Source organism: Rhizophagus irregularis, chromosome 5 (genome assembly GCF_026210795.1).
Source record: "Rhizophagus irregularis chromosome 5, complete sequence".
NCBI classification, from domain to species: Eukaryota; Fungi; Glomeromycota; class Glomeromycetes; order Glomerales; family Glomeraceae; genus Rhizophagus; species Rhizophagus irregularis.
The window spans coordinates 4,066,825-4,079,440 of NC_089433.1; the positions used below are offsets into that span (position 1 = coordinate 4,066,825).

The following is a 12,616-nucleotide window of genomic DNA, read 5'->3' on the forward strand; positions in this document are numbered from 1 at the left end:
ATAGTCTTCAGTGAAATGATAATTATCAAGAATTGACATTTTGGTTCAATTCTAAGTGATGATCAATGACGTAATAAATTTAAATTTTTATTGTGAAACGAGATACGAAGTACAATATTTAAACTGAAACGCTTTTTTTTTTAAAAAAAAAAGTCAATCAATGCCTACCAATTTTTTTTCAAAATTGAGCCAAAACTATATCGAATTATTAGAAGATGATGAATATTACGATATTACAATTGAAGTTGGAGAGGATCCCAATGTAAAAATCTTTCGTGCTCATATGAATATTTTGTATTACCGGTCTTCATATTTACGACGAACTTTGGCTTCTAATAAAAAAAATAAGGATAATGTTTTAACTCACATTAAATTATCGAACATATCACCTGAAATCTTTCAGACTATTTTAAAGTAAGTTTATATACATAATGTGAATACTATAATTTCGGTATATTCAGATATTTAAGTTCGAAATTTAAATTTTTCGTATAGGTATATTTATGGAGGCGTTCTTTCATTAAGTGGACAAGACGCTTTGGACATTCTTAAACTATTATTAGCTGCGGAAGAGCTGTTTCTTCAAGAATTAATTGATTATTTACAAAAATATTTAATTGAAAATAAAACCGAATGGGTGGAACAACATTTTGAACTTGTTCATAGAAAAAGCTTTCAATCAAATTCTTTGTTGGAACTTCAACAATTTTGTACAGATTTTATGGCAAACTCTCCAGAGAAAATATTTAAATCTCTTGATTTCACATCACTTCCTGAAAAATCTTTAATTCAACTTATTAAAAGAGATGATTTACAAATGAAAGAAATCGACGTTTGGGAACATGTATTAAAATGGGGTCTCGTGCAAAATCCTACATTTCTTCCCGATCCTAATGACTGGACAGATGATGATTTCAAAACAATGGAAAATACTTTACAGCAGTGTTTACCTTTAATTAGATTTTTTAGTTTATCATCCAAAGAATTCTTAGAAAAAGTTCATCCTTTTAAAAACCTTTTAAACCGTCAGCTTTACAAAAATTTATTGAGTTCTCATTTGGATCCCAATAGCGAACCAACTGATGATATCCCATTTCCTAGAAACATCAAAAATGATGGGATTATCGATTCAAAAATTGTTAATAATTTGAATATTATTTCAACAATTTCAAGACGAATTGATAAAATGGTAATTAATAATAAATTTGATCATTTAAAAGAATTATATTTACCATATAAATTTCAATTATTGTTAAGAGGTAGTAGAGATGGATTTACTCCGAAAAGATTTCATGAATTATGTGATGATAAGCATGATACAATTACCTTTATTAAAGTAAAAGGAACGGATGAAATTCTTGGAGGATATAATCCGATAATATGGAATAATTCCAATTCGTGGGGAAGAACTAAAGACAGTTTTATTTTTTCTTTTAAAGATAATGATGTTAAAAATGCAATTATTAGTAATATAAGGAATACATCTTACGCTGTGCGTTATTACTATCAATTTGGTCCATATTTTGGCTATGACATTATTATAAGTGCTAGTAGAGAGTCTGTAAATTATGGTGATATTTGGTGTAGAAAACGCTATTATGAAAAAAAGATAAGAGACACTGAAGAACAGTTCTCAATGGAAGATTATGAAGTACATCAAATCACAAGGGAATGAGTATAGTATCTATATATTGGAATAATTTGATATTGATTTTGTTAAAATGTGTACATGGTTATAATTTTTTGGGCGCAATTCTTTATTATTAAATCTTATTAAATTAATGCAGCATATAATAAAAAGCAACGATTTAGAGCGTATTTAAAAAGAATTGTACAAAAATATTTTATATTAATCATATTGTTTCATAAAATGATCTTAAAAAATATTTCATATGACTGCATTTGTTTCCGTATTTCCTCTTAGTAATATTGACTTGAATTAACTTTTATATCACATTTTTTTTTATTTTGAATACCTTATAATCATTTCAATAATTAAATTTCATAAGAAATAAATGATGCTTCTGAAATAACACTTTCATATTTATTTTACTATAAACTCTGAAAATTCGGAATATTTCGGTGTACAATCCACAATGGTTAATAATGTCATAATACCGGTCAAATTTCGTGATTTTTTTGTAGTTAACGCAGGGGAGGTTTGATAATTCCTAACTTTTAACGGTCTTTTAATAACCACGTATAAAATTTATTTATCGATTTAATTAATATATATAAAGATTAAGAAATTTGTAAATATATTTCTTCTGTTACTGTATTTGTAAATATTTAAAAATAATCTTTGCCTTGCAAAAAGACGCAAGTTTTAAATAGGACTTTTATCGATACTGCATCTATTATATATTTTGTATTAAGGTTTCACTAACTAAATGAAATCGAAAAATATGATTCGCAATCTTCAAGATTAATCATGTTCATGTAAAATGCTTATTATTTTGTTTTTGGTAATAACAAGTAAATGTTGATATAGGTGATCATTCGTTTATAATATGCAACTTTATTTCATAAAGCTTGTAATTTAATCGGAAAAATTTAAAACGTATCCAAAATGGGATTAGTTATTATTAATAATGATATTAAATTTTTAATTTTTAAAAAATTAAAAAATTAAATTTGGTCTCAATAATCGGTCGAAATATTATACTGTGAAATTATTAATTTTGAGGCGCAGTATTATATTTACCACTTAAATGTACTGCGTCCGTAATGACGTAAAACTATTCTGGGGTTTTTATTGGTTATTTATATTTTATTAGGAGATCAAGTGATAAATTTAGGTTAAAAGTTTACCCTTGAAATGATCTACAGGCCCGTGATCAAGAATATTTAACGAATCATTTATATGACTTTAGAATTTAGAAATTATTTATTTATTAATGTTCTACATACAATGGGATCTGATGATAAAAATAGAATTTAGAATTTTTGTTTGAAATTCTTGAGAATTAATTTACTTTCTTGAATTTTTCATTTTTATTATTAACTTTTATTTTTATTTTGAAACTCGGGAACTGTTATAATTTTTATCAAAGTTTATTTTGTAGTTTGTGGTGGCAAACGTCTTTATGACGGGAACAAGCTCTACAATACTATTGATTATCAACGGTTCCTAAGCGTTAAGAGTAAGATATTTCCATCAGAGCTCAAATCAGCTATTTTTAATTAAATTCTTCAGACTTTCTAACAGCGCTTAGTTATTAGTTTTTGTAAAAATGTGTGATTAATAAAAACTTTATCTTTTCTAGTATTAAGAATGGTTAACCAAGTTTTTATATTTGGTAATGTATAATAAAAAATGCAGTTAGAAAATTTATTCGACAAATTTTAAGCGATGATCATCAATGACGCAAGTCTTATTGTGAAACGAGATACGGATTACAAATTTAAATTGAAACGATTAATTTCCCACATTTGAAACATTTTTTTTTTTAAAAAAAAAGACAAAATGTCTACCCAATTTTTTTCAAAATTAAGTAAAAATTATATTGAATTATTAGATGATGATGAATATTACGATATAACAATTGAAGTTGGAGAGGATCCTAATGTAAAAATCTTTCGTGCTCATAAGAATATTTTGTGTTACCGGTCTTCGTATTTACGACGAACTTTGGCTTCTAATAAAAAAAATAAGGAAAATGTTTTAATTCATATTAAATTATCAAACATATCACCTGAAATCTTTCAGATTATTTTAAAGTAAGGGTTTGTATACAATAAATTTATATGTAATAACATAATCTCAAATTTTTAAATATTCAAATTATTTCAAATTCGAAATTCAAATTTTTTGTATAGGTATATTTATGGTGGTATTATTTCATTGAATGGACAAGACTCTTCGGAGATTCTCAAACTATTATTAGCTGCGGATGAGCTGCTACTTCAAGAATTAGTTGTTTATTTACAAAAATATTTAATTGAAAATAAAACCGAATGGATGGAACAACATTTTGAGCTTGTTCATAGAACAAGCTTTCAATCAAATTCTTTATTAGAACTTCAACAATACTGTACGGATTTTATGGTAAAATCTCCAGAGAAAATATTTAAATCACTTGATTTCACTTCGCTTCCTGAAAAATCTTTAGTTCAAGTTATTAAAAGTGATGATTTACAAATGAAAGAAATTGAGGTTTGGGAACATGTATTAAAATGGGGACTTGCACAAAATCCTACACTTCTTCCAGATCCTAATACTTGGTCAGATGATGATTTCAAAGCAATGGAAAGTACTTTACAACATTGTTTATCTTTAATTAGATTTTTTAGTTTATCATCTAAAGAATTTTTAGAAAGAGTTCATCCTTACAAAAATCTTTTAAAACATCAACTTTATAAAAACTTATTAAATTCTCATTTGGATCCTGATAGTGAACCGACTGATGACATTTTATTCCCTAGAAGCATTAAAATTGATGGAATTATTAATTCAAAGATTGTTAATAATTTAAATATTATTTCAACCATTTCAAGACGGATTGATAAAATGGTAATTAATAATAAATTTGATCATTTAAGAGAATTATATTTACCATATAAATTTCAATTATTATTAAGAGGAAGTCGAAATGGATTTACACCTAAAAAATTTCATGATTTATGTGATGATAAATATAATACCATTTCCTTTATTAAAATAAAAGGAACAGAAGAAATTATTGGTGGATATAATCCGATAATATGGAGGTCTTCAGATACTTGGGGAGAAACAAAGCATAGTTTTATTTTTTCCTTTAAAGAAAAGGATGTTAAGAGTGCGATTATCAGTAATATAAAAAATACAGAATATGCATTGAATTATGGCACTTCTCGTGGTCCATGTTTTGGTTGTGACATTATTATAAAATCTACTATAAGTGGGTCTGAAAATTATAACAATATTTACTGTAATAAAAATCATTATGAAAAAAATATAAGAGATACTGATTATAATTTTTCAATAGAAGACTATGAAGTATTTCAAATCAAGGAGAGGAAATAAAATTAATTTTACGTGTAATTATAAAAAATCGCAAATATGCAAATATACTATTATGATTCTTGTAACTGATTCTTTATTTATCAAATTTTAAAAATCCCTGTTCTCTTTATTAATATATTTAAATTAATTTTTTTATATTCTTTCAGTAAACTATTTTTAAAGTTGAATAATAAAGAAACATTTTAATGAGTTTTCTTCATATTCTTCAACAATATTAGCTTTAATTATCTTATATCTCACTTTTTTAGATGAGTTATTTCTGTTCTATTAAATTTCACAAGCCATAATAACTATAAACTTTTTATTTGCTTAATTTGGAGTTTTCATTGATAATAATTTAATCAATACGTTCATTAAAATAATAGATAAGGAAATGTCGGCGAATACGTTTATCACTGATGTACGTTGTATTGTAAAAAATGGGTAAAGATCAGTTTATAATTGAACTATTAAAAATGATATATAAAATATTAATGATACTCGTAATACTCGTTAAGTTATAAAGTATAGTCAATTATTTTTTTAATAGTTTAAAATTTTAAATGCTAAAATATTTAAATTGCACTTTTTATGAGAAACAGTATTTTAAGTTAAGAATTTATAAATATAATTGTTGCAATAATATATATCTTGAAATGTATTTTGAAACACAATAAACAATGTCGCTCTTTTATGGCTTTATATCGGTATCTTAAATAGGAATGAAGGTTAAGATTTTGAATTATCAATACGTCGGTAAACTATTATGAATTTTCTAAAAAAAAATATATTGGAAAATTCTTTCTCCTTTATTTAATCTTGAAGAAAATTTAATAAATAATTTTTTTTTAAGTCAATAATTTTAAAATTTATAATTTTTATTTTGTCGATAATTTGTATTTTAGCAATTATTTTATTTTATTTTATTGTATGAAGTAAAAATTTTTGCTTATCTTTGTCCATAACGAAAGAGATCTCTTAAGTCGAAACAAGTAAAAAAAAAATTTTTTTTTTTTTCGAAATTTTGTGTAAAAAACAGTCAGCTAGCTATTATAATAATTCCTGTTATCATTTATAAAAAAAAACAATTAGGAGGAAACTTCATTAGGCGTCCGTAATTAATGTATTTATTCCATGTCTTTATGTCTTTTCTGCATATTTATAACCTCAAATCATGGAATATTCAACTTTCGCGGATTTTTATAAATATAACGGAAATATTTAAAAAAATATTACGGAGGTTCATATTATAAACATTATTTTTATGGACATGTATTATAATTTATATTTCCTTGTTATAATGTATAAAAATATTTATTAAAATAAATATTTGTTACAAACTTTAAAAATAACGCAAACTATTTTTTTTTTATATAAAAAATCCATTTTTGCTCCAACGTACATCTATAGATTCATAGTGGCATATAAATAATTAAATGACTCATAAGAAGATGCATCGGAACCTAAAATTGTGATTATGATCAGTAAGCTAATAATGACTTACATCAAATTTTCCCATGAAATATTCTATAAAAAGTCATTTTTTTTCTTATTTTTATTTACACTCGCACTCGAAATTTATTTTTTATTTATTTCTGTACTTATACTCGTACTTATTAAGTTTATATTTGAATAAATAAAAATAAAAAATATATAAATATTCTTTCTTTATCGCATTTTTTAACTCCCTGTTCAGAAACACAAAAATATCTCTAGTCTTTCGGCCGCTCCTAGTCAAAAAAAGTTTCGTCGAAACTTCTCTATTTTCGTTAAAAATTTTCGCTAAAGAAAACTTATAGTAAATAAACGACGAAAAACATACTAAAAATTTATTTAAAAATAGTTATGAACACTTATTCAATAATAGCCTTCCTTTTTTTTTTTTTTTCTAAAAACGAAAGCTTAACGTTAAAGAAAAAATTGGAATAAGCGTCAAACCTGAATAGACAATAATATTTTCTATTATTCTGGTAAGTGGAAATGACTAAGCTGGGATGTATAAGGGACTAGTGCACCTAGAGTGCTTTGGTTATCCTCCTCTTCTAGTAGTCTGGTTACCTTTAATGAGAAAATAATACTATATCAGTATGTCTCAAGCTATGTCGCAGACTTCTGTATGTGGGGCCCGTCCCTTTGGTGGTGGGTCTCATGTCTTATTATCAATGTGACAGTACCTCTGCACGAGTTTGATCACTCACGATATACGTTAATGTCAGTTGATAGTAGGCATGGGGGCTTGAATTTGTCTTTTCTGCAAAGCTTACTTAGAGTACCCGAGTCTTCTAACCCGTTTTACTATATTTTATATTTTTTAGATTCCATTCATTCAGCTTTTTTAAATTACAGTGAGGATTGGTATTTTAGATTTTTGTTATTTGTTTTAATGTATAACAAATTTTAAGTTCTAGTATTTGCAATAAAAGTCAGTTTTAAAATTTTTATTAATATTCCAACTTTTTATTATTATATAATGTTTGCTTACACTGTAAAAAAAAAAAAAATTGTGATAAAATAATCAATTGAAATTATATGTATTATTTATAAAATTTAACCATCTTTTATAATGAAATTGCGTTGTTTTTTTAGTTACTGCTGCCAATGTCTAGAAGGAGGTAGTGCAGCATTTGCCTGAGAATTCTATTTGTTGTAGATGGTGAAGACTAAAGTTTGGTATGGGAATTTGTAATATAGAAGCTTGCTCGTCATAAGAGTTGGCATTATTTTTTTTATTAACAATTCATTAATAAAATAAATTTTGTAGTTAATATAATTTTTATGATCAAAAAAATTCTCGTTTTACAATTTCTTATTTTTATTTATTTTTTAATTTATTGACTCATATGATATTCAGTGATATCAGTATATTAATATTACAACAAAAATATGGACCAGCTGTAAAACTGAACCGTAAAGCACAAACAATCCATATTTTCACATAACTCAAAATTGCACCTTTAAATTATTCTTGTTTTTAAAAGAAAATATAAAACTATCTTTGGTTTTACCAATGATTAGAAGAGCCGATATTATCAGATTATATCAACCAATAACCTCTTCTGTTTCTTTTATTTTAAAAAATTTCAATGAATTATCTGTTATGCGATAATAAACCTAATATTGTTACATTCATTAAGAGGCAAATCCATCAAATTTATATGGTAAATATGATTCATTAAAATTGTTATAATTAATAACCACTTTATCTATTTATCTTGAAATAGTTGAAACAATACCAGAATCAACGACTCGCGAACAAATAACTTCATTAGTGATTTCAATATTTATCTTTCCTAGTAAGTTCAATGTCATGAGATGATACATTGTCAGGATCCAAATAAAAGTTTAATAATTCTTTATAGAGCTATTGATTTAAAAGTTTTTGATATGGATGAACTTTTATGAAACTTTTCAGATGATATACGAAAAAAATCTAACCAAATGTAGAATACTTTTCATTGTTCAGACCAAGTTTCAAGATCTGGAATGAAGGTTACGCTTTTTGTACAAGACTCTTATTTAATACATATTCCATACTTCAATCTAAATTTCTAAATACTCATCAAATTTTGGAAATTTTTAGCGTGATCTATGATAAGAATGAACGAATGAAAAGAAATTACTTTCATAATTTACCAAATTTAGAAATTTGATGATTTTCAGGCTAAAGTAATTCTTATTTATTGTAACACGCATCCATTTTACCCTCTTTAATTATATAATTTCATATCACGTATTATAAGTAACAGTAAATAAATTTAATATACAGTATATAAATTCTCAATATAATTAATTTATTTTTTTTTCTTTTTACAAAAGTAAAAGAAATTTATTTAAAGCAACCAAAAATTTCATTTATGAATTTATAATCATTTTTAATTTCTTAAAACAAATAATTACATCATGACTTGACAAATAAATACAATAATCAATTCTAAATGCCGGCTCACAATTATTACATAATTCACTAGTAATTTTGTCGAATATTTTTAAATTAATACTTAAAAACGTGGAATTCTTGATGAAATTAGTTAGATGGAGATTTGTTTTTCGTCAAAATCGTTTAATTCTCCCTTTATTTATTCAACTTATTGTATTAATTAGAATCGGATATACGAACGAATTTTGTTTTTGCTCTATTTCACGCTCTTACCTCTGAAGGCGCGTATCTTGATGAAACATTACCTTCTCAATTAAATCCCGACAGTTATAACGATATTAAAGATACTAGCAACGAAAATACAAATATAGAAGCAGGCCGGGCCTGGGCTGGCATTTGATTTTCAAAATTTCCCGGAATCATGACGGGTTTTGTTTTCTAGTCTTAATTTTTCGTAATATTTTGCTTATCAAGTATTATCAAATTGCTCCGTCACAATTGATAAAAAATAGTATTTCTTGAGCATTCCAGATTTCTTTTAATACATGTCAATAATTTTTTATTTTGTATCTGTTATACTGTATGTATTTTTACATTATTCCTCAATAATAATATGCCATGCTGCTGTGCCAGTATAGTTTGACTGAAGTGATGAAATTATTCTATAAAAAAAAATTATATACGCGCACAATAAATTTTATTGTAAAAATAACTATAACGCCATGAATATTTACTCAACCATCATGAAATTAATAAAAATCTCCATACCTACGGAACAACTTCACTTATTTAATAAAAGTTAGCTATATTTGATCAAAATGCTTAAATTACACCATAAATTATCTTTATAAATTACAAAAAATGATTATAGATTTTTAATGAGTAGTTCGATAATACCGAACTGCTTTACTTATTTGAATAGGTAAGCTTATTTTTATGTAAATCTGTACAAAAAAATCGTGTCCATCATAAAAAAAAAATAAGTTTTAATATGAAAAATATTCCCACAATAATTTAAAGTTCAAAAGGAACTAAAGATTCTCAACCACTGGATTAAAGATATTTTTAAGTAATAAAAAAGAAGAGAAAAGGAAGAGAGAAAAAGAGAGAAACAAAAATGTATTGCATATAACGATTATAACGTGACTGTAGTAACAAATTAAATCACGAGGCTAATAAAGATCTTAATAATATAGTACAAGCCGCAGATTGGCGTAATACTTGTACTACTGTGCATCAATATTTAATTTAGCTACATGTGATCTAGTTCAATTATACACTTTCCCATTTTTTTTTTAAAAAAAAAAATGACTGTTCAATTTTTTTCAAAATTAAGTGAAAATTACATTAGATTATTAGATGATGATCAATATTATGACGTTACCATTGAAGTTGGTGAAGATCCCAACGTAAAAATATTTCGTGCTCACACGATTATTTTGTGTTATCGTTCTCCATATTTACAACGAACTTTGGCCTCTAAAAAAGCGAGTAAAGATAATGCTTTAGTACATATTAATTTGCCAAATATATCACCGGAATTGTTTCAAAATATTTTAAAGTAAGTTTACACACTAATTTTTAATACTATAATATCAGAAATTCAAAATTAAATTCGAAATTTAAAAATCTTACTTAGGTATATTTATGGAGGTATTCTTTCATTGAATGACCATGAAACTTCAGAGATTCTTAAACTGATATTGGCAGCGGATGAGCTACTGCTTCAAGAATTAGTTGATTATTTGCAGAAATATTTAATTGAAAATAAATATGAATGGATGGAACAACATTTTGAACTTATTCATCGAACGAGCTTTTAATGCAATTCTTTATTAGAACTTCAACGATATTGTACTGATTTTATGGCAAATTCTCCAGAGAAAGTATTTAAATCACTCGATTTTACTTCACTTCCTGAAAAATCTTTAATTCAACTTATTAAAAGAGATGACTTACAAATGAAAGAAGTTGAAGTTTGGAAACATGTATTAAAATGGGGTCTAGCACAAAATCCTACACTTCTTCCTGATCCTAATATTTGGTCGGATGATGATTTTAAAAAAATGGAAAATACTTTAAAGTATAGCTTATCTTTAATTAGATTTTTTAGTTTATCGTCCATAGATTTTTTACAAAGTGTTCATCCTTATAAAAAACTCTTAAAACATCAACTTTATGAAGATTTATTACAATCTCATTTGAATCCTAATAGTGAACAAAATGATAGCATTTTACTTCCTAGAAATATTAGAATTGAGGGAATTATTGATACAAAAATTGTTAGTTTAAAAATTGTTTCAATTATTTCGAAATGGATTGATAAAACAATTATTAATAATAGCAAATTTGATCATTTAAGAGAATTATATTTACCCTACAAATTTCAATTATTATTAAGAGGAAGTCGAGATGGATTTACACCTAAAAGATTTCATGGATTATGTGATGGTTGGCATAATACTGTTACTTTTATTAAAGTAAAAGGAACAGATGAAATTCTTGGGGGATATAATCCGTTAAAATGGGAATCTTCTGGTGGTTATAATAAGGCTAATGACAGTTTTATTTTTTCTTTCAAGAATAAACATGCTAATGATGCAATTATTAGTAATATAGAATATCTGAGTTGTGCACTTTATAATGGCTCTAAAGATGGTCCACATTTTGGAGAAGATCTTATAATATATTCATATCGGCGTGAATTTGAAGATTATAGTCATAGATATTGTAGAAAGAATTATTATGAAAAAAAGATAAGAGATTCCGAAGATCTATTTTCTATAGAAGATTATGAAGTATTTCAAATCACAAAATGATAAATATACGATATCTTTTACATCAGCAGATTAAGTGTATTAATTTTATTCGAAAATTGAAATATGAAATTTATAAATATTCAAGTTTAAAATATATAAACGTTATTTTTGTGTGCAATTTCTAATTTGAAAATTTAAATGCGCCGCTTTATTTACAATATTAATACATTTATCGTATTTTATCCAATAAATTATTTTTAAAATTTTCAATTCATTAATTTATCTCAATCTATAATCTAATCATCTTACATAATAATTGTCATTTAATTTAAATAAGAATATTTAATGATTTATTTTTCATGTCATAATTCATAAATTTGAAGATTGTTAAAACACATGCCCTTGTTTCCATAGTATGCGGTAATAATTAAGAAAGGAAAGGCGTGGTACGCGTGAAAAATTTCCTATCCCTATAGTCCAAGGTTAGTAATAACTTTAGATTGGTTTTAGCCTTTTTTTTAATTTATCCTATCCTTTACATTATAGTGAATGTGCAGAACATTAATAAATATAGTTATTTCACAATTAAATTTCGTAAGACAATAACTTTTAAATTGTAAATACCTTAATCTAAAAATATATTTACAATAAAAACGAATGATTGAGATGAGCATTAGTTATTTATAAGTGATATTACGTAAAAAAAAATTTTTTTTCTACCGTTAATTAAAATTTATAGGACTAATATTGATATCACTTATAATAAAAAGATTTATAATACAATAAATTTCCACTCGGCAGTAAAATGACTCGTCTTAAATTTTCGTTAATGGTGATCTTCTAGCTCATAAATTCCAAAATCTTTGTTTTAATGTTAAAAACCAATTGTTCTAGTTGTATTTTGTAAGGATTTTGAATATAATAAATCTTTTAAAGTTTAAGGCAAAGTACAAACCTAAATCCGGAAATAGCAACTTTATCTGAAATTTTATTAAT

At 25.2% G+C, this 12,616-nt stretch overlaps 4 protein-coding genes across 4 annotated transcripts; all 4 read left to right on the forward strand.

Annotated features, from left to right (window-relative positions):
* Positions 1-1,186: 1,186 nt before the first annotated feature.
* OCT59_025424 (uncharacterized protein) lies at positions 1,187-1,675 on the forward strand (the record flags this gene model as incomplete). The annotated part of the gene is made up of 1 exon (XM_066138389.1): positions 1,187-1,675. The coding sequence occupies one exon, from the start codon at positions 1,187-1,189 to the stop codon at positions 1,673-1,675; it is 489 nt and encodes a 162-aa protein (XP_065992090.1).
* A 1,791-nt stretch (positions 1,676-3,466) lies between these two features.
* Positions 3,467-5,005, forward strand: OCT59_025425 (uncharacterized protein; the record flags this gene model as incomplete). Its single annotated transcript, XM_066138395.1, has 3 exons — positions 3,467-3,568; positions 3,710-3,720; positions 3,820-5,005. 3 exons carry the CDS (start codon positions 3,467-3,469, stop codon positions 5,003-5,005), a joined length of 1,299 nt encoding a protein of 432 aa, XP_065992091.1.
* Positions 5,006-10,168: 5,163 nt separating this feature from the next.
* Positions 10,169-10,684, forward strand: OCT59_025426 (uncharacterized protein; the record flags this gene model as incomplete). Its single annotated transcript, XM_025327409.1, has 2 exons — positions 10,169-10,422; positions 10,501-10,684. 2 exons carry the CDS (start codon positions 10,169-10,171, stop codon positions 10,682-10,684), a joined length of 438 nt encoding a protein of 145 aa, XP_025171426.1.
* Positions 10,685-10,726: 42 nt separating this feature from the next.
* Positions 10,727-11,680, forward strand: OCT59_025427 (uncharacterized protein; the record flags this gene model as incomplete). The annotated part of the gene is made up of 1 exon (XM_066138404.1): positions 10,727-11,680. The coding sequence occupies one exon, from the start codon at positions 10,727-10,729 to the stop codon at positions 11,678-11,680; it is 954 nt and encodes a 317-aa protein (XP_065992092.1).
* Between the last annotated feature and the right edge of the window lie 936 nt (positions 11,681-12,616).